We start from the raw sequence: 21,006 nt of genomic DNA on the forward strand, positions 1-21,006 counted from the left end.
GTGGATGTTTAGGGTAGTAGGTGACAGGTATGTGGATGTTTAGGGTAGTAGGTGACAGGTATGTGGATGTTTAGGGTAGTAGGTGACAGGTATGTGGATGTTTAGGGTAGTAGGTGACAGGTATGTGGATGTTTAGGGTAGTAGGTGACAGGTATGTGGATGTTTAGGGTAGTAGGTGACAGGTATGTGGATGTTTTAGGGTAGTAGGTGACAGGTATGTGGATGTTTAGGGTAGTAGGTGACAGGTATGTGGATGTTTAGGGTAGTAGGTGACAGGTATGTGGATGTTTAGGGTAGTAGGTGACAGGTATGTTTAGGATAGCAGGTGACAGGTATGTGGATGTTTAGGGTAGTAGGTGACAGGTATGTGGATGTTTAGGGTAGTAGGTGACAGGTATGTGGAGGTGACAGGTATGTGGATGTTTAGGGTAGTAGGTGACAGGTATGTGGATGTTTAGGGTAGTAGGTGACAGGTATGTGGATGTTTAGGGTAGTAGGTGACAGGTATGTGGATGTTTAGGGTAGTAGGTGACAGGTATGTGGATGTTTAGGTTAGCAGGTGACAGGTATGTGGATGTTTAGGGTAGTAGGTGACAGGTATGTGGATGTTTAGGGTAGTAGGTGACAGGTATGTGGATGTTTAGGGTAGCAGGTGACAGGTATGTGGATGTTTAGGGTAGTAGGTGACAGGTATGTGGATGTTTAGGGTAGTAGGTGACAGGTATGTGGATGTTTAGGGTAGTAGGTGACAGGTATGTGGATGTTTAGGTTAGCAGGTGACAGGTATGTGGATGTTTAGGGTAGTAGGTGACAGGTATGTGGATGTTTAGGGTAGTAGGTGACAGGTATGTGGATGTTTTAGGGTAGTAGGTGACAGGTATGTGGATGTTTAGGGTAGTAGGTGACAGGTATGTGGATGTTTAGGGTAGTAGGTGACAGGTATGTGGATGTTTAGGGTAGTAGGTGACAGGTATGTGGATGTTTAGGGTAGTAGGTGACAAGTATGTTTAGGGTAGCAGGTGACAGGTATGTGGATGTTTAGGGTAGCAGGTGACAGGTATGTGGATGTTTAGGGTAGTAGGTGACAAGTATGTTTAGGGTAGCAGGTGACAGGTATGTGGATGTTTAGGGTAGTAGGTGACAGGTATGTGGATGTTTAGGGTAGTAGGTGACAGGTATGTGGATGTTTAGGGTAGTAGGTGACAGGTATGTGGATGTTTAGGGTAGCAGGTGACAGGTATGTGGATGTTTAGGGTAGTAGGTGACAGGTATGTGGATGTTTAGGGTAGTAGGTGACAGGTATGTGGATGTTTAGGGTAGTAGGTGACAGGTATGTGGATGTTTAGGATAGTAGGTGACAGGTATGTGGATGTTTAGGGTAGTAGGTGACAGCAGGTATGTGGATGTTTAGGGTAGTAGGTGACAGGTATGTGGATGTTTAGGATAGCAGGTGACAGGTATGTGGATGTTTTAGGGTAGCGGGTGACAGGTATGTGGAGGGCGTACAGATTACAACAGGTTATCAGCAGCTATCAGTTGTGTGTACACAGATTCACTAGTGCTAACATGTGTAGCATTATTATCTATCAGGGGCTGACATTTCTACTGATAGCAGTGACCACCCCCAATGCATCACCACTTACACATAACTTTCATTCTCCTTATTCTACAATTACACAGCTGAAATACCTCGCAAGGTACAGCTGGAATTTCCTACAAAAGCTGGAATACAAAAAAACAATAAAAAAAAACAAAAACTGTCAGGTTACAACTGGAATACAATAAAAATCTTAGTTAAACAAGAGTTCCCTTACCATCAATATTTTTTTAATTTCTGTACATTCTTGAAACTATCTTTGTGATCATTCAGAATGAAGCTTAAATTGGATGGAAATATATTTAAAATGCCAAAAAAATCACTCACCTTGCATGGTTTTTGTAAATGTTTCAGTTTTGGCTATTTGAGATCAAAGACCTGAAGAAATATTGGCTAAATTTGAATTTTATTGATCATCCTTTGGACTTGGTATTGAACATTGTAGACCCGAGGAGATTATGGACTTCCTGGCAACAGATGAGCCCATTAAAGGGTGGTTAGATTAAAAAAAAAGAAAAAGAAGTCTACTCCTTATAAATGAGTAAAATAATTTTAACCTATTTAGCATCGAACATTCATAAATCAAGGCTGGGATTTCAATAAATAAAAGATGTGTCTATGCTTTGAGTCAGGGTGTTTGGGGAACTTTGGGCGCCATAGAGAAAATGGGATAAACATCTTGTCTTGGTCTGGTCATCTCTTGTGAAGGTTTGTGGTCATCAGAAGGGTCAGTAAGTCTGGTGGTCACTTGTGGGACCTGTTGGACGTGTGGGTCTCCGGGGTGTAAATACCAAACATTGTTGTCCCCTATCTTATCCCGGTTTATCGGCTCTACATTGGGAACTATTGTTGTGTTAGGTCTCTATCTGTTTGTCTTCTCACCCCCATATCACTTAATACTGTTGATGATTTAGCGAGATTTACATTGTTTTAATAAGAAATACCAATAGGGGGTCAAGGGTTTATTTCCAAGATACAATTCACTGTCACCATCAATACAAGGTTATACCCTTACCAAGTTCTGTGTGCCTCAGTAAAATCCTCTTCATCATGTCCTTTATGTTGCATATACAAATTGTAAAAAAAACTTAATAGGTCAAATGTATATTTTGGAGTGTAATCTCTTAATTGTTTTCAGGAGGAGAAATCTTTCTATTGAACATTTTCTTTTAAATTTCACGGATATAGTAATAAAAATAATCATGGCTTAATATATATACAGCTTTATAAACAACGTATATGAAAAGAAAAAAAGAAAAAAATTAATAGCAGCGATTGTTAAGACCAATATATCCTACATATTTTAGTGGTGTAGACATGGTGTGTGTCGAGCTGAGCGTCCCCTAGTGACGATCAATGGAGGCTGGGGACGCTGGGAAGATTATGGAGAGTGCTCAAGGACATGTGCAGGTGGCGTCAAGAAAGGCATCCGGCAGTGTAACAACCCAGTGTAAGTACAGCATTGTAACAACCCAGTGTAAGTAGGTCATGGATATCAGTACTATTACAGTAATTTATATCCCAGTAAAAATAGGTCATTCATATATCTCAGTAAAAGTAGGTAATTTATATATTCCAGTAAAAATAGGTCATATACCCCAGTAAAAGTAGGTCATTTATATATTCCCAGTAAAAATAGGTCACAGTTATACTCCAATATGAAGCAGGTCATTTAAATTCCAGTGAAATAGGTCACTGTTTCAGCCTACCTCACAGAAAGTTCATACCATCTACCCATCTACAAACAAAATGTCTTTTTTACCAATTGAGTGAAGTACTGAATAAAGACACAGATATTTTATTTCCCTAACAGCCCAGCCCATGGAGGCAAATACTGCACAGGAAGGAGGGTCCGCTACAGGTCATGTAATACCAAGGTAAGATATATGTTAGAGGTTGTGTGGTATTCAGGTAAGATATGATAGAGATCATATGTTGTTTTGAGGTAAGGTTAGTTAGAGGTCTATAATACCAAGGTTAAATCTGTTACAGGTTGTGTGGAACTGAGGTAAGATCTCAATACAAAGTCGATTATACCTTCTATTTTGACCTTTGCCCCCTCTGTTGTAGCCATGTGAACAGGACACTCCAGACTTCAGGGATATCCAATGCTCCCGATTTGATAATACTCACAAACACCGTGGCCTTCCATCCAATGTCCGCTGGGTTCCCAAATATGCGGGAAGTAAGTACATATGAGGATGAGACGAGGAAAGGGCTATGATTTATGATATTCATTGAATGTATTTTACCAGCATGGATATAATGAATGGACACAACTATTTCAATTTTTAAGATATCTCTTGACAATTTTTATTTTATCTTCAAAAATAAGGAAAATCAGAACCCCTCCAAAATAACAACCTTAACAGTAACTTGAATAAAATCTTCCTCCTTTCATCTGGTAAATATGATAAGATTTCTAATTTGCAAACCCCTCTCCCCCAATCAAATATCAACATTCCTATGTCAAAATACTTGAATATATGAGATATTCACAAAATATTCACTTATTTCATTCTAAAATGGTGTTTGAAATAATTATAAAAATCTAATTAGAAATACAATAGTATGCCATATATAACCAGATACCCAACGTGTAGTTTGTATATATCAATGTGTTTTGTTTTGTTGGAAGTTTGTCTATATCAATGTGTTTTGTTTTGTTGGTAGTTCGTCTATATCAATGTGTTTTGTTGGTAGTTCGTCTATATCAATGTGTTTTGTTGGTAGTTCGTCTATATCAATGTGTTTTGTTGGTAGTTCGTCTATATCAATGTGTTTGTTGGTTGTTTGTCTATATCAATGTGTTTTGTTGGTAGTTCGTCTATATCAATGTGTTTTGTTGGTAGTTCGTCTATATCAATGTGTTTTGTTGGTAGTTCGTCTATATCAATGTGTTTTGTTGGTAGTTCGTCTATATCAATGTGTTTTGTTGGTAGTTCGTCTATATCAATGTGTTTTGTTGGTAGTTCGTCTATATCAATGTGTTTTGTTGGTAGTTCGTCTATATCAATGTGTTTGTTGGTAGTTCGTCTATATCAATGTGTTTTGTTGCTAGTTCGTCTATATCAATATGTTTTGTTGGTAGTTCGTCTATATCAATGTGTTTGTCGGTAGTTCGTCTATATCAATGTGTTTTGTTGGTAGTTCGTCTGAAGGATGCCTGTAAACTGTACTGTCGACCATCAGGAAGCAGCGCCTACTATCTCCTGGCAGACAAGGTTTTAGATGGCACCAAGTGTGGACCAAAGACACATGACATCTGTGTCAATGGGAAATGTAAGGTAAGCATCACATACACAACCAATGGTAACACAAAGTTGCTTTCTGGACTGGATTTTGGAAAATATATCATTAGACAATTTTGTATAGGGTTTGTATCAGAAATCTGACTGAAGCTCATTTCTTTGATTGCTCACCATGTCTTGATTAGTTGATGGCGCGGTTATACAATGGCTCACTCATGTAAATGATACAGGGACTGCTTATAAAAGTGATTGGAAAATAGGGAGGATGGAGGGAAACGGAAATAAAGAAGGAAGAAAAAATGTCTCATTGCTCTTTTTCTTGATAAAGTAGTTAATTAGATATCTTATGAGTTTTAGATCCTGTTTGTGATACTGGAGGGGTACAGTGGGGAATTTTTAGCCTTTTTTAGCATTTTATTGACCTTCTAGAGCCTGAAATGAGATTGAGGCCATACTAATCAAAAGGGCAATCAGATTCATTGCCTTTGTCCTTGAACTTTGGACAGAAAATCAATAATATCAGAGAGACTTGTCAGTGGTGCGTGTCATTCTGCCTACCACTCCACAGAACTGAAGATGTAATCACTCAGTGACTACAATGATGCAGTGATATTTTGGAAAATGAAAATATTCTTTTTTTCTCCTTTTTTTTTGTTCAGTGAATATGGGAATAAAAATAGCTTGATACCAAATTTATGCCTTTTTCAAAAGGGAAGGAAGACGAGCCATTTGTTTTGCCATAAGTTGTGCATTATTGTTTATTTTTGGTTAGGATTTTTTGTTGTTGTCATTTTCAATGTCTTCTACAATAGTGTGTACAATATTATGCTGTCAGATATTGATTATATCCGTGACTAACAATGATGACCTTGACCTTGGTTACAGAGTGCTGGCTGTGATAATCGTCTTGGGTCGCGTATGAAGGTGGACCGATGTGGAATTTGTGGTGGAGACAACACTTCCTGTATTTTTGAGGAAATTGTGAACCAGTTCAAGCGCATCCCCAAATATGGTGTGTTGAGATTTCTTTCAATTAAATGGACCTTAACAAAATTCTTGGTGAAATTTGCCTCGTTTTACCATATCTTGTACCATATTGTGGCATTAAGACACAATATTTAGGAAGGCTTTATCAGAGACCAGTTATTACTATCACTAATTACTGTAATAAATACCGACAACGGGTGGTCATTTACCCCGTCATCCTGAAAACTGTGACAGCTACCAGACCCTGATTATAATGGAGGTGTGCTGGGGACATTGATGGCAGACATTTGACCTAGTCTAGGCCACTTTATTAGGCTGTAACTTGTAGTACTAACTCCCAACTAATAATCAGGTAGTCTGACTCCCTGTACCACTGTGTTCCAGGTTACAACTTTGTGGCAGATATACCGTCCGGAGCTAAGAATATCGTCATTCAGCAGCATGGCTTTAGGAACCTGAAGGAGGACGGAAATTATCTAGGTGAACATTTTAATAACTATAAAATACTAGACAATGTCCTCTGACCTGAGTTTCAGCTCATGGGTAATGTAACACGATATCATCCACTATTTGTTTAATTGATTCTAATGTTACAATCCGTATTGATAGGGAGCAATGAGGCTCTGAAGGGTAAGGGGAGACAACTCCTATATATGGCCTGTACAAATGAAACTTGTATACTTGGTTGCTTTAAATAAAAGAATATTTTACACAGCTCTTCGGAACTCAACGGGTCACTTTATCCTGAATGGTGACTTTGTGGTGAACACAGCTCGTAGGAAGATAAAGGTGAAGAGTGCTAACATAGACTACAGTGGATCGGACACGGTCACAGAACAGATCAACTCCACTGGTCCTATTGGAGAAAACATCACACTCATGGTCAGTCAACATATATCTCTCAAAGTCCGGATAGGATATCTACATATATTGAAATAGTTTCAGGACAATTGATATCCTCAAAGTTATGTTAAATAATTTTGGTTGAATATTTTCAAATAAGATGACCATATTTAAATTAAGCTTAGTTTTGTAGTGGAATTGACAAAGGAAAAGATATGTTGTAGATTTCTGATATGTAAGGCAACAATAGAATGTATGTATGTTGTAAATGTATTTTTGACATCATCAAAGGTGTGTTATCAGTTTTTGTCAGCTTAATCCTCTAACATTGTTGATTAGTTATCATCAAAATGATAATGTTAACAAAAACATAAGTAATTTAGTTTCACAGTATCATTATCTGGTATATTACATGTATGTGCATATTGTTGTGTAAAGTAACAGAGAAAATAGGTAGAATTCAGATTTAGTTGTCGTGGTAACACCAAGCTAACAACAGCTATGTATAATGTAGTAAAAAAGATTTAACCTGATCCAACATGTTCAGGTTTATGTTTCATTGTAATTTATGAGACTGCTGTACACAGGGAAAGGTCAGGGGTTGCCACCAGGTGGTGTTACCTGTACATGATTGACAGATTACTGTGTTGACTTAGGGTCACAGGTATCATTAGATTTATACACAACAAAGTTTTTAAATCATTGATTCTGTCATTGAGTTGTCATATAGACCTATTGGGAATGTCAAGTATCGTCTTCAGAAGTGATGGCAATCTTAAATCTGTCAGAGGACTTCATACCAAAGCCTACATGTTACTTTCTGTACTGTTGATTGAAGTTTAATGTATCAATTTTGAATGTTCAAGGTATACAGCGCAAACTCTTCATATGGTGTCGGGCCATACCTGAACTATCAATAAAATAATAATTATAAACAAACAAATAAAATCGGATGCAACAAAATGGACAATGATTGAGTAAAACACTGATTTAATTTCCTACTATTTCAATGATTATGACATCTTTTCAATTTGATGACATTTAAAACTATGTGACCTTTGTAATCTTCATAGTTTCTTTGATGACCTTTATATATATGTGACCTTTGTGACCTCTACGGGTTCTTTGAAGACCTTAATGACTATGTGACCTGTATCGCCCCCATAGGTTCTTAAATGACCTTATTACTGCAACCTTTATGGCCCATAGGTTTTTCGATGACTTTTATGACTATGTGACCTTTGTGACCTCCATAGGTGATTTGATGACCCTTATAACCAAGTGACTTTTGTGACCTTTGTGACCTCCATAGGTGATTTGATGACCCTTATAACCATGTGACTTTTGTGACCTTTGTGACCTCCATAGGTTATTTGATGACCCTTATAACCATGTGACTTTTGTGACCTTTGTGACCTCTATAGGTTATTTGATGACCCTTATAACCATGTGACTTTTGTGACCTGTACAGGTTTTATCCGTTGGAAAGCACTACCCACCCAACTTAGAGTACTCCTACATGGTTTCCATAGAAACTCACTTTGTGTGGAGCCAGCATCATGGTGATTGGTCGAAATGTAGCAGACTTTGTGAAGGTAAGCCTGGGTCAATATAATAATATAGTCAAAAGTTAACTGTGTGTACTCATTCAAACAGGAGCCTATTGAACTAACTGGTCTAACATGGTATGTAAATTCTATTACTATAGTGGTTGGAGGGTTGTGACTATAATGTATGACACTTGTTACACAGGGGAGCAGACTCGTGAGGTGGTTTGTGTGAGTGATGATCGTGAACGTACCATTGTTTCCGACCGTAAGTGTGAACGACTTCGCATCCCCAGACCTTCCCGGCTCAAACAGGTCTGCAACATGAACTGCAACCTGAGGTAAGATATCACCAGGTAAATCTGATGTGACGGGTATATTATGTCATTTTGTCTGATGTGACAGGTATATTATGTCATTTTATCTGATGTGACGGGTATATTATGTCATTTTATCTGATGTGACGGGTATATTATATCATTTTATCTGATGTGACGGGTATATTATGTCATTTTATCTGATGTGACGGGTATATTATGTCATTTTATCTGATGTGACAGGTATATTATGTCATTTTATCTGATGTGACGGGTATATTATGTCATTTTATCTGATGTGACAGGTAATGTCATTTTATCTGATGTGACGGGTATATTATGTCATTTTATCTGATGTGACAGGTATATTATGTCATTTTATCTGATGTGACGGGTATATTATGTCATTTTATCTGATGTGACAGGTATATTATGTCATTTTATCTGATGTGACCGGTATATTATGTCATTTTGTCTGATGTGACAGGTATATTATGTCATTTTCTCTGATGTGACGGGTATATTATGTCATTTTATCTGATGTGACAGGAATATTATGTCATTTTATCTGATGTGACGGGTATATTATGTCATTTTATCTGATGTGACGGGTATATTATGTCATTTTATCTGATGTGACGGGTATATTATGTCATTTTATCGGATGTGACAGGTATATTATGTCATTTTATCTGATGTGACGGGTATATTATGTCATTTTATCTGATGTGACAGGAATATTATGTCATTTTATCTGATGTGACGGGTATATTATGTCATTTTATCTGATGTGACGGGTATATTATGTCATTTTATCGGATGTGACAGGTATATTATGTCATTTTATCTGATGTGACGGGTATATTTATTTCTTTTTCTTTGGTGTTAATTAGACACACATATTACAAATACCTACAAGTTTTTTTCGTTGTATTAGAAGAAAAGTCACAATATATTTATAAAGAAATCCAAGTGCTCCCTTTTGTATTAACCATTGTAGAACATATCGTATTCTAAGCAGGCCCCTGCACTCACTGCTTGACCAAAGTAAATAGATCCCCAGACTCACTCCTTGACCACTGTAAAGATCGAGACCCCTCATAATAACTCCTTGACCACTGTAAAGAGAACTCCAGACTCACTCCTTGACCACTGTAAAGATCGAGACCCCTCATAATAACTCCTTGACCACTGTAAAGAGAACTCCATATTCACTCCTTGACCACTGTAAAGAGAACTTCATTCTAACTCCTTGACCACTCTAAAGATACCCTTCATACTAACTCCTTGACCACTGTAAAGAGAACCACATACTCACTCCTTGACCACTGTAAAGAGACCCCCATATTCTTTCCTTGACCACTGTAAAGAGACCCCTCATACTCACTACTTGACCACTGTAAAGGGACCCCTCATACTCACTACTTGACCACTGTCTCTGTACACTGTAGATGGCATATAGAAGAAGAGGAGTGCTCCACCCGGTGTGGGGAGGGTGTTGCTGTCCAGCATGTGGCCTGTGTCAAGCGGAATATCTTAGGGGTTGAGGAGGATTTACCTGATCGGGAATGTGACCATCTCGGCCCCCGCCCTGGAGATGTTGTGTCCTGTACAGGGAAATGTCTACCCACACACTGGCAGTATGCTAGCTGGTCCGAGGTAAAAACTAGTTCTTTCTATGTTTATAATATCCTTCTGGGTTGATTTTCACAAGCAAAATTAACAATTGTTCACTGTGTAAACTGACGGCGGGAACTTATCTGACTTACCTCCCTTTTTATACAGTGTACACAGACGTGTGACGGAGGGGTACAACAGAGAAGAGCAACCTGTACAGATATCAGTCGAAACGAGCTACCGGAGACGGAGTGTCACTCGGAGGAGCGCATCATTACTCGCTCGTGTAATGAGGACCCCTGCCCTGACTGGCGCACATTTTTGTGGACAGGGGTAGGTGGCTCCCTCTGTGTTGATATACCTGTGTTCCCCCCTACTATTGTACCTGCCTCTCTGCTCATATGCTTTACATATGTATCCCTTCACCTTAATTATAAATCTTTTTCAGTGTTCTCATACCTGCGGCTCCGGAACCAGACATCGCAAAGTCTACTGTTTCCATGGTGACAGGAAGGTCGATGACATGTACTGTCAGAATGAGCGTAAACCAGTCAGCAGTGAACTTTGTAACCGACAGCGGTGTCCTGAGTGGAGGGAGCGAAGATGGGGAGATGTAAGTCCTCTACTTATATGTTGTCATTAACATTTCTCTATGAGGAGAACTTGCAATTTAATTTCTATTCCAGATAAAAGAATTTTTTGTTTATTTTATTGTTTATCTTTACATGTGTTCACATGTAAACCTGTTTTTATTTGAGGTAAAAAGCAATTATTGTAGGTTTATGCTTTTACCAGTACCAAGAGTTGTACGTAGGTGACACGGAGAGAGACGTTCTCACATACATCAGTACCTCTACTTAGATATACCAAGCTGTACCTGATTTTCCAGTATTTTGCTGCAGATGTCAGTTTGACATTTTGTAAAATTTGATAATGACTATTTATTGGTCGTAAGTCAATGAGAAACTGATAAATAGATGAGATTGTACAGAAAAATGCCACTTGGTCACGGTTAAAAGTGATCAGTTGATTAAACTGTCAATAAATCCATCAAGCTGGTTTTATATAAGTCCCATTTCACACATTCCTCTTCCGTTGTTAGGGCCGGAAAGTGTGCTGACAATGTGCACGGCTGATAACATCTAGCTCTCCTATTGTACGTTACCACTGGTGTTGGCCAATGATATATATCACACTTACAGGATTTGTGAATATTGAGCTGTAATGATAAGTGATCCGAATACAGACACGTTTCACACTCCACAAACCGACCCAGCCACCCGTGACCCTGATAGGACCATTACACTGTCTGGAGATGTTTAGATACTGGAGTGGGTCGGAATGTCTACAAAAAGTCGTAGGCTCACAAAACTACTATTATAACTAAACATCACTTTATATAGAGGTTACTTAATAGTTGATATAGATTTATTTCCCAACATCAGTTGATTTTATTTACTGATTAAATATCTGTATGATTAGTATAGCAGTTACACACTCACTTTGGCATAACAATGGCATGATTAATACCTTATATTGAATAATGCTGACTGAACCAGTACAGTATGATATACATGTAGTACCATATGAACAAGTACAATATGATAAAATACCTCTTGAACCAGTACAGTATGATTAGTACTGTATGAACCAGTACAGTATGATTAGTACTGTATGAACCAGTACAGTATGATATAGTACCCTATATATGAACCAGTACAGTATGATATAGTACTGTATGAACCAGTACAGTATGATATAGTACTGAATGAACCAGTACAGTATGATATAGTACTGTATGAACCAGTACAGTATGATATAGTACCTTATTTAAAGCAGATGATGTAATTATTTGCAACATTTTCAGTGTTCCGTTACATGTGGACATGGGGTTTCAAAGCGTCGTATCGACTGCCGTCATTACCATGGAGAAATACTGCCAGAGGAACTATGTGACCCTACGTCCAAGCCTTATGACACACGAAAATGTTACCCAAGGTCTTGTCCAACTACCACTACTATCACCACTACCACTACTACCACTACCACCACTACCACCACTACCGTACCGACAACTACTACCGTACCAACCACTACCTCAACCACTGTCCTACCAACCACTACACCCACTACTCAAACAATGACACAAACTACTACAAGGCCAACTACCTCAACTACCACCATACCAACGACAACCTTGTCTTCCACTACAACCCCTGTACCAGTATTACTTACAGAGATGTTGTCGACCACCAGGGCGTCACCAAGGACTGCTGCCAGACTTCACTTCTCATGGAAGATTGGTGACTGGACCTGGGTAGGTTTATAAAGAATTGATAAACACAATAGCTAAGACAATGTTTAATAATTACCTTTTATTTATCTAGGCATGAGAATTTTCAGGTGAAAAACCAATATCCGACATTTCATGTATGTTTGTTGTAGTGTTAAGTTTTTATTGATAACCAACCAGTAAGAGTTTTCTCCCTTTGGCTGGTGAGCAGTAGATTTGGGTAAAGTGGGACCAAACTTATAACTAGTACTTGTAAGCAATCTTTGTCAGCTTCACCTGATTGATCTGATTGTTGTGGTTGTTACAGTGCTCAGCCACTTGTGGTCAGGGAACAAGGTTTCGCTATATCAGATGTGAGGACAGATTTGGACGCATTCAAAGTAGCAACCTCTGTAGGAACCAGGAAAAGCCAGCCTCTCGGGAGCCATGTGTGAGGGCTGCATGTGGAATATGGAGGTCTGGAAACTGGGGAAAGGTAGGTCACAAATTTTATCAATTTTATAACAGATAAATTTCATTCTCTCCATAGCAGTAAAGGTATAATGGAGAATAGAGATAGCCATATTTATCTGAATATCTGCATTATTGATGGTTTATATCTAAAAACATGAGTTCTTAATGTTTTTCTCAGTTGTTTATGGTTTTCATTTAAACTTGATTTACTTTATATATTTGTGTTATTAATGGATGTTATTTAAACTTGATTTCCTTTGTAAAAACTTGAGTTCCTTTGTATATCTGTGTTGTTAATATTTTGCCAACAGTGTAGTGCTTCCTGTGGAGAAGGTATAACTACACGCCAAGTTGTTTGTTACCATGTCAACCGACGTCGAGTGGACGAAGGTCAGTGTGACAGGGCACTTCGTCCGGAGACCAGCCGTGTGTGTAACGGTGGAGATTGTCCCACTGTCAGTGAGGATACTTATGAGACAGTAGTGATAACCTCTAACAATGTGGAGGGAACCACCCAATGGAGGGTAGGACCCTGGAGTCAGGTGTGTACCACATATACTGTAGGGTAGGACCCTGGAGTCAGGTGTGTACCACAGATACTGTAGGGTAGGACCCTGGAGTCAGGTGTGTATCACAGATACTGTAGGGTAGGACCATGGAGTCAGGTGTGTACCACAGATACTGTAGGGTAGGACCCTGGAGTCGGGTGTGTACCACAGATACTGTAGGGTAGGACCCTGGAGTCGGGTGTGTACCACAGATACTGTAGGGTAGGACCCTGGAGTCAGGTGTGTACCACAGATACTGTAGGGTAGGACCCTGGAGTCAGGTGTGTACCACAGATACTGTAGGGTAGGACCCTGGAGTCAGGTGTGTACCACAGATACTGTAGGGTAGGACCCTGGAGTCAGGTGTGTACCACAGATACTGTAGGGTAGGACCCTGGAGTCAGGTGTGTACCACAGATACTGTAGGGTAGGACCCTGGAGTCAGGTGTGTACCACAGATACTGTAGGGTAGGACCCTGGAGTCAGGTGTGTATCACAGATACTGTAGGGTAGGACCCTGGAGTCAGGTGTGTACCACAGATACTGTAGGGTAGGACCCTGGAGTCAGGTGTGTATCACAGATACTGTAGGGTAGGACCCTGGAGTCAGGTGTGTACCACAGATACTGTAGGGTAGGACCCTGGAGTCGGGTGTGTACCACAGATACTGTAGGGTAGGACCCTGGAGTCGGGTGTGTACCACAGATACTGTAGGGTAGGACCCTGGAGTCGGGTGTGTACCACAGATACTGTAGGGTAGGACCCTGGAGTCGGGTGTGTACCACAGATACTGTAGGGTAGGACCCTGGAGTCAGGTGTGTACCACAGATACTGTAGGGTAGGACCCTGGAGTCAGGGTGTGTACCACAGATACTGTAGGGTAGGACCCTGGAGTCAGGTGTGTACCACAGATACTGTAGGGTAGGACCCTGGAGTCAGGTGTGTACCACAGATACTGTAGGGTAGGACCCTGGAGTCAGGTGTGTACCACAGATACTGTAGGGTAGGACCCTGGAGTCAGGTGTGTACCACAGATACTGTAGGGTAGGACCCTGGAGTCAGGTGTGTACCACAGATACTGTAGGGTAGGACCCTGGAGTCAGGTGTGTATCACAGATACTGTAGGGTAGGACCATGGAGTCAGGTGTGTACCACAGATACTGTAGGGTAGGACCCTGGAGTCAGGTGTGTACCACAGATACTGTAGGGTAGGACCCTGGAGTCAGGTGTGTACCACAGATACTGTAGGGTAGGACCCTGGAGTCAGGTGTGTACCACAGATACTGTAGGGTAGGACCCTGGAGTCAGGTGTGTACCACAGATACTGTAGGGTAGGACCCTGGAGTCAGGTGTGTACCACAGATACTGTAGGGTAGGACCCTGGAGTCAGGTGTGTACCACAGATACTGTAGGGTAGGACCCTGGAGTCAGGTGTGTACCACAGATACTATAGGGTTGGACCCTGGAGTCAGGTGTGTATCACAGATACTGTAGGGTGGGACCCTGGAGTCAGGTGTGTACCACAGATACTGTAGGGTAGGACCCTGGAGTCAGGTGTGTACCACAGATACTGTAGGGTAGGACCCTGGAGTCAGGTGTGTACCACAGATACTGTAGGGTAGGACCCTGGAGTCGGGTGTGTACCACAGATACTGTAGGGTAGGACCCTGGAGTCGGGTGTGTACCACATATACTGTAGGGTAGGACCCTGGAGTCAGGTGTGTACCACAGATACTGTAGGGTAGGACCCTGGAGTCAGGTGTGTACCACAGATACTGTAGGGTAGGACCCTGGAGTCAGGTGTGTACCACAGATACTGTAGGGTAGGACCCTGGAGTCAGGTGTGTACCACAGATACTGTAGGGTAGGACCCTGGAGTCAGGTGTGTATCACAGATACTGTAGGGTAGGACCCTGGAGTCAGGTGTGTACCACAGATACTGTAGGGTAGGACCCTGGAGTCAGGTGTGTACCACAGATACTGTAGGGTAGGACCCTGGAGTCAGGTGTGTATCACATATACTGTAGGGTAGGACCCTGGAGTCAGGTGTGTACCACAGATACTGTAGGGTAGGACCCTGGAGTCAGGTGTGTATCACAGATACTGTAGGGTAGGACCCTGGAGTCAGGTGTGTATCACAGATACTGTAGGGTAGGACCCTGGAGTCAGGTGTGTACCACAGATACTGTAGGGTGGGACCCTGGAGTCAGGTGTGTACCACAGATACTGTAGGGTAGGACCCTGGGGTCAGGTGTGTATCACAGATACTGTAGGGTAGGACCCTGGAGTCAGGTGTGTACCACAGATACTGTAGGGTAGGACCCTGGGGTCAGGTGTGTACCACAGATACTGTAGGGTGGGACCCTGGAGTCAGGTGTGTACCACAGATACTGTAGGGTAGGACCCTGGAGTCAGGTGTGTACCACAGATACTGTAGGGTAGGACCCTGGAGTCAGGTGTGTACCACAGATACTGTAGGGTAGGACCCTGGAGTCAGGTGTGTACCACAGATACTGTAGGGTAGGACCCTGGAGTCAGGTGTGTACCACAGATACTGTAGGGTGGGACCCTGGAGTCAGGTGTGTACCACAGATACTGTAGGGTAGGACCCTGGAGTCAGGTGTGTACCACAGATACTGTAGGGTAGGACCCTGGAGTCAGGTGTGTACCACAGATACTGTAGGGTAGGACCCTGGAGTCAGGTGTGTACCACAGATACTGTAGGGTAGGACCCTGGAGTCAGGTGTGTACCACAGATACTGTAGGGTAGGACCCTGGAGTCAGGTGTGTATCACAGATACTGTAGGGTGGGACCCTGGAGTCAGGTGTGTACCACAGATACTGTAGGGTAGGACCCTGGAGTCAGGTGTGTACCACAGATACTGTAGGGTAGGACCCTGGAGTCAGGTGTGTACCACAGATACTGTAGGGTAGGACCCTGGAGTCAGGTGTGTACCACAGATACTGTAGGGTAGGACCCTGGAGTCAGGTGTGTATCACAGATACTGTAGGGTAGGACCCTGGAGTCAGGTGTGTACCACAGATACTGTAGGGTAGGACCCTGGAGTCAGGTGTGTACCACAGATACTGTAGGGTAGGACCCTGGAGTCAGGTGTGTATCACAGATACTGTAGGGTAGGACCCTGGAGTCAGGTGTGTATCACAGATACTGTAGGGTGGGACCCTGGAGTCAGGTGTGTACCACAGATACTGTAGGGTGGGACCCTGGAGTCAGGTGTGTATCACAGATACTGTAGGGTAGGACCCTGGAGTCAGGTGTGTACCACAGATACTGTAGGGTAGGACCCTGGAGTCAGGTGTGTATCACAGATACTGTAGGGTAGGACCCTGGAGTCAGGTGTGTACCACAGATACTGTAGGGTCAGGTGTGTACCACAGATACTGTAGGGTAGGACCCTGGAGTCAGGTGTGTATCACAGATACTGTAGGGTAGGACCCTGGAGTCAGGTGTGTACCACAGATACTGTAGGGTAGGACCCTGGAGTCAGGTGTGTACCACAGATACTATAGGGTAGGACCCTGGAGTCAGGTGTGTACCACAGATACTGTAGGGTGGGACCCTGGAGTCAGGTGTGTACCACAGATACTGTAGGGTAGGACCCTGGAGTCAGGTGTGTACCACAGATACTGTAAGGTAGGACCCTGGAGTCAGGTGTGTATCACAGATACTGTAGGGTAGGACCCTGGAGTCAGGTGTGTACCACAGATACTGTAGGGTGGGACCCTGGAGTCAGGTGTGTATCACAGATACTGTAGGGTAGGACCCTGGAGTCAGGTGTGTACCACAGATACTGTAGGGTAGGACCCTGGAGTCAGGTGTGTACCACAGATACTGTAGGGTAGGACCCTGGAGTCAGGTGTGTACCACAGATACTGTAGGGTAGGACCCTGGAGTCAGGTGTGTACCACAGATACTGTAGGGTAGGACCCTGGAGTCAGGTGTGTATCACAGATACTGTAGGGTAGGACCCTGGAGTCAGGTGTGTACCACAGATACTGTAGGGTAGGACCCTGGAGTCAGGTGTGTACCACAGATACTGTAGGGTAGGACCCTGGAGTCAGGTGTGTATCACAGATACTGTAGGGTAGGACCCTGGAGTCAGGTGTGTATCACAGATACTGTAGGGTGGGACCCTGGAGTCAGGTGTGTACCACAGATACTGTAGGGTGGGACCCTGGAGTCAGGTGTGTATCACAGATACTGTAGGGTAGGACCCTGGAGTCAGGTGTGTACCACAGATACTGTAGGGTAGGACCCTGGAGTCAGGTGTGTATCACAGATACTGTAGGGTAGGACCCTGGAGTCAGGTGTGTACCACAGATACTGTAGGGTCAGGTGTGTACCACAGATACTGTAGGGTAGGACCCTGGAGTCAGGTGTGTATCACAGATACTGTAGGGTAGGACCCTGGAGTCAGGTGTGTACCACAGATACTGTAGGGTAGGACCCTGGAGTCAGGTGTGTACCACAGATACTATAGGGTAGGACCCTGGAGTCAGGTGTGTACCACAGATACTGTAGGGTGGCACCCTGGAGTCAGGTGTGTACCACAGATACTGTAGGGTAGGACCCTGGAGTCAGGTGTGTACCACAGATACTGTAAGGTAGGACCTGGAGTCAGGTGTGTATCACAGATACTGTAGGGTAGGACCCTGGAGTCAGGTGTGTACCACAGATACTGTAGGGTGGGACCCTGGAGTCAGGTGTGTATCACAGATACTGTAGGGTAGGACCCTGGAGTCAGGTGTGTACCACAGATACTGTAGGGTAGGACCCTGGAGTCAGGTGTGTACCACAGATACTGTAGGGTGGGACCCTGGAGTCAGGTGTGTATCACAGATACTGTAGGGTAGGACCCTGGAGTCAGGTGTGTACCACAGATACTGTAAGGTAGGACCCGGAGTCAGGTGTGTATCACAGATACTGTAGGGTAGGACCCTGGAGTCAGGTGTGTACCACAGATACTGTAGGGTAGGACCCTGGAGTCAGGTGTGTACCACAGATACTGTAGGGTAGGACCCTGGAGTCAGGTGTGTACCACAGATACTGTAGGGTAGGACCCTGGAGTCAGGTGTGTACCACAGATACTGTAGGGTAGGACCCTGGAGTCAGGTGTGTACCACAGATACTGTAGGGTGGGACCCTGGAGTCAGGTGTGTACCACAGATACTGTAGGGTAGGACCCTGGAGTCAGGTGTGTATCACAGATACTGTAGGGTAGGACCCTGGAGTCAGGTGTGTACCACAGATACTGTAGGGTAGGACCCTGGAGTCAGGTGTGTGTCACAGATACTATAGGGTAGGACCCTGGGGTCAGGTGTGTATCACAGATACTGTAGGGTGGGACCCTGGGGTCAGGTGTGTACCACAGATACTGTAGGGTAGGACCCTGGAGTCAGGTGTGTACCACAGATACTGTAGGGTAGGACCCTGGAGTCAGGTGTGTACCACAGATACTGTAGGGTAGGACCCTGGAGTCAGGTGTGTATCACAGATACTGTAGGGTGGGACCCTGGAGTCAGGTGTGTACCACAGATACTGTAGGGTAGGACCCTGGAGTCAGGTGTGTACCACAGATACTGTAGGGTGGGACCCTGGAGTCAGGTGTGTACCACAGATACTGTAGGGTAGGACCCTGGAGTCAGGTGTGTATCACAGATACTGTAGGGTAGGACCCTGGAGTCAGGTGTGTACCACAGATACTGTAGGGTAGGACCCTGGAGTCAGGTGTGTACCACAGATACTGTAGGGTAGGACCCTGGAGTCAGGTGTGTACCACAGATACTGTAGGGTAGGACCCTGGAGTCAGGTGTGTATCACTGATACTGTAGGGTAGGACCCTGGAGTCAGGTGTGTACCACAGATACTGTAGGGTAGGACCCTGGAGTCAGGTGTGTATCACAGATACTGTAGGGTAGGACCCTGGAGTCAGGTGTGTACCACAGATACTGTAGGGTAGGACCCTGGAGTCAGGTGTGTACCACAGATACTGTAGGGTAGGACCCTGGAGTCAGGTGTGTACCACAGATACTGTAGGGTGGGACCCTGGAGTCAGGTGTGTACCACAGATACTGTAGGGTAGGACCCTGGAGTCAGGTGTGTACCACAGATACTGTAGGGTAGGACCCTGGAGTCAGGTGTGTACCACAGATACTGTAGGGTGGGACCCTGGAGTCAGGTGTGTATCACAGATACTGTAGGGTAGGACCCTGGGGTCAGGTGTGTACCACAGATACTGTAGGGTGGGACCCTGGAGTCAGGTGTGTACCACAGATACTGTAGGGTAGGACCCTGGAGTCAGGTGTGTACCACAGATACTGTAGGGTAGGACCCTGGAGTCAGGTGTGTATCACAGATACTGTAGGGTAGGACCCTGGAGTCAGGTGTGTACCACAGATACTGTAGGGTAGGACCCTGGAGTCAGGTGTGTACCACAGATACTGTAGGGTAGGACCCTGGAGTCAGGTGTGTATCACAGATACTATAGGGTAGGACCCTGGAGTCAGGTGTGTACCACAGATACTGTAGGGTCTGTACCACAGATACTGTAGGGTAGGACCCTGGGGTCAGGTGTGTACCACAGATACTGTAGGGTAGGACCCTGGGGTCAGATGTGTACCACAGATACTGTAGGGTAGGACCCTGGAGTCAGGTGTGTACCACAGATACTGTAGGGTAGGACCCTGGAGTCAGGTGTGTATCACAGATACTGTAGGGTAGGACCCTGGAGTCAGGTGTGTACCACAGATACTGTAGGGTAGGACCCTGGAGTCAGGTGTGTACCACAGATACTGTAGGGTAGGACCCTGGAGTCAGGTGTGTACCACAGATACTGTAGGGTAGGACCCTGGAGTCAGGTGTGTACCACAGATACTGTAGGGTAGGACCCTGGAGTCAGGTGTGTACCACAGATACTGTAGGGTAGGACCCTGGAGTCAGGTGTGTACCACAGATACTGTAGGGTAGGACCCTGGAGTCAGGTGTGTACCACAGATACTGTAGGGTAGGACCCTGGAGTCAGGTGTGTATCACAGATACTGTAGGGTAGGACCCTGGAGTCAGGTGTGTACCACAGATACTGTAGGGTAGGACCCTGGAGTCAGGTGTGTACCACAGATACTGTAGGGTAGGACCCTGGAGTCAGGTGTGTACCACAGATACTATAGGGTGGGATGATATGACCTTGATATCCAGGTTCAATGCCCATTGAAAATTTTCAAATCATTCTAATCAAATATGTGTTGAGTTTCCTGAAAGTAAATTTTGTTTAGAATGCCTGCCTGATTTTATAAATAAATTTTTTCAGTGTTCGTCAACCTGTGGATCAGGCTGGAGACGCCGACAGGTTGTTTGTCAGGATGAACTTGGAGCCAGCGACAAGTGTGACCTCAAACAAAAACCAGACGAGATTGAACGCTGTCAGGCGAAATCTTGCGGCACCTGGAATACCGGCATGTGGTCGCAGGTGAGTTATATTTTGATGTCTGTCGCCAGTTGTTGATAGTCTTGTGAAAGATCAATAAGTAAAGGGG

General features: G+C 43.6%; 1 protein-coding gene across 4 annotated transcripts in view; it reads left to right on the forward strand.

Annotated features, from left to right (window-relative positions):
* The window catches only part of LOC117331939 (A disintegrin and metalloproteinase with thrombospondin motifs 9-like), a 163,340-nt gene that overhangs the window by 115,274 nt on the left and 27,060 nt on the right, over positions 1-21,006 (forward strand). For all 4 annotated transcript variants that reach the window (XR_004533701.1, XR_004533700.1, XM_033890945.1 and 1 more), the window contains 16 exons: positions 2,905-3,047; positions 3,411-3,474; positions 3,668-3,782; positions 4,748-4,884; positions 5,734-5,860; positions 6,220-6,315; positions 6,551-6,717; positions 8,150-8,273; positions 8,431-8,566; positions 9,994-10,201; positions 10,328-10,492; positions 10,608-10,772; positions 12,027-12,476; positions 12,760-12,927; positions 13,217-13,447; positions 20,781-20,939. Coding sequence is in view for 2 of the 4 variants with exons in the window: in XM_033890945.1 (XP_033746836.1) it covers positions 2,905-3,047; positions 3,411-3,474; positions 3,668-3,782; positions 4,748-4,884; positions 5,734-5,860; positions 6,220-6,315; positions 6,551-6,717; positions 8,150-8,273; positions 8,431-8,566; positions 9,994-10,201; positions 10,328-10,492; positions 10,608-10,772; positions 12,027-12,476; positions 12,760-12,927; positions 13,217-13,447; positions 20,781-20,939 (2,655 nt within the window). In the remaining 2 variants the exon portion in view is untranslated. The remainder of the gene's footprint in view (positions 1-2,904; positions 3,048-3,410; positions 3,475-3,667; positions 3,783-4,747; positions 4,885-5,733; positions 5,861-6,219; positions 6,316-6,550; positions 6,718-8,149; positions 8,274-8,430; positions 8,567-9,993; positions 10,202-10,327; positions 10,493-10,607; positions 10,773-12,026; positions 12,477-12,759; positions 12,928-13,216; positions 13,448-20,780; positions 20,940-21,006) is intronic.

The sequence above is a fragment of the Pecten maximus genome, chromosome 7, assembly GCF_902652985.1.
Source record: "Pecten maximus chromosome 7, xPecMax1.1, whole genome shotgun sequence".
Lineage (NCBI taxonomy): Eukaryota > Metazoa > Mollusca > Bivalvia > Pectinida > Pectinidae > Pecten > Pecten maximus.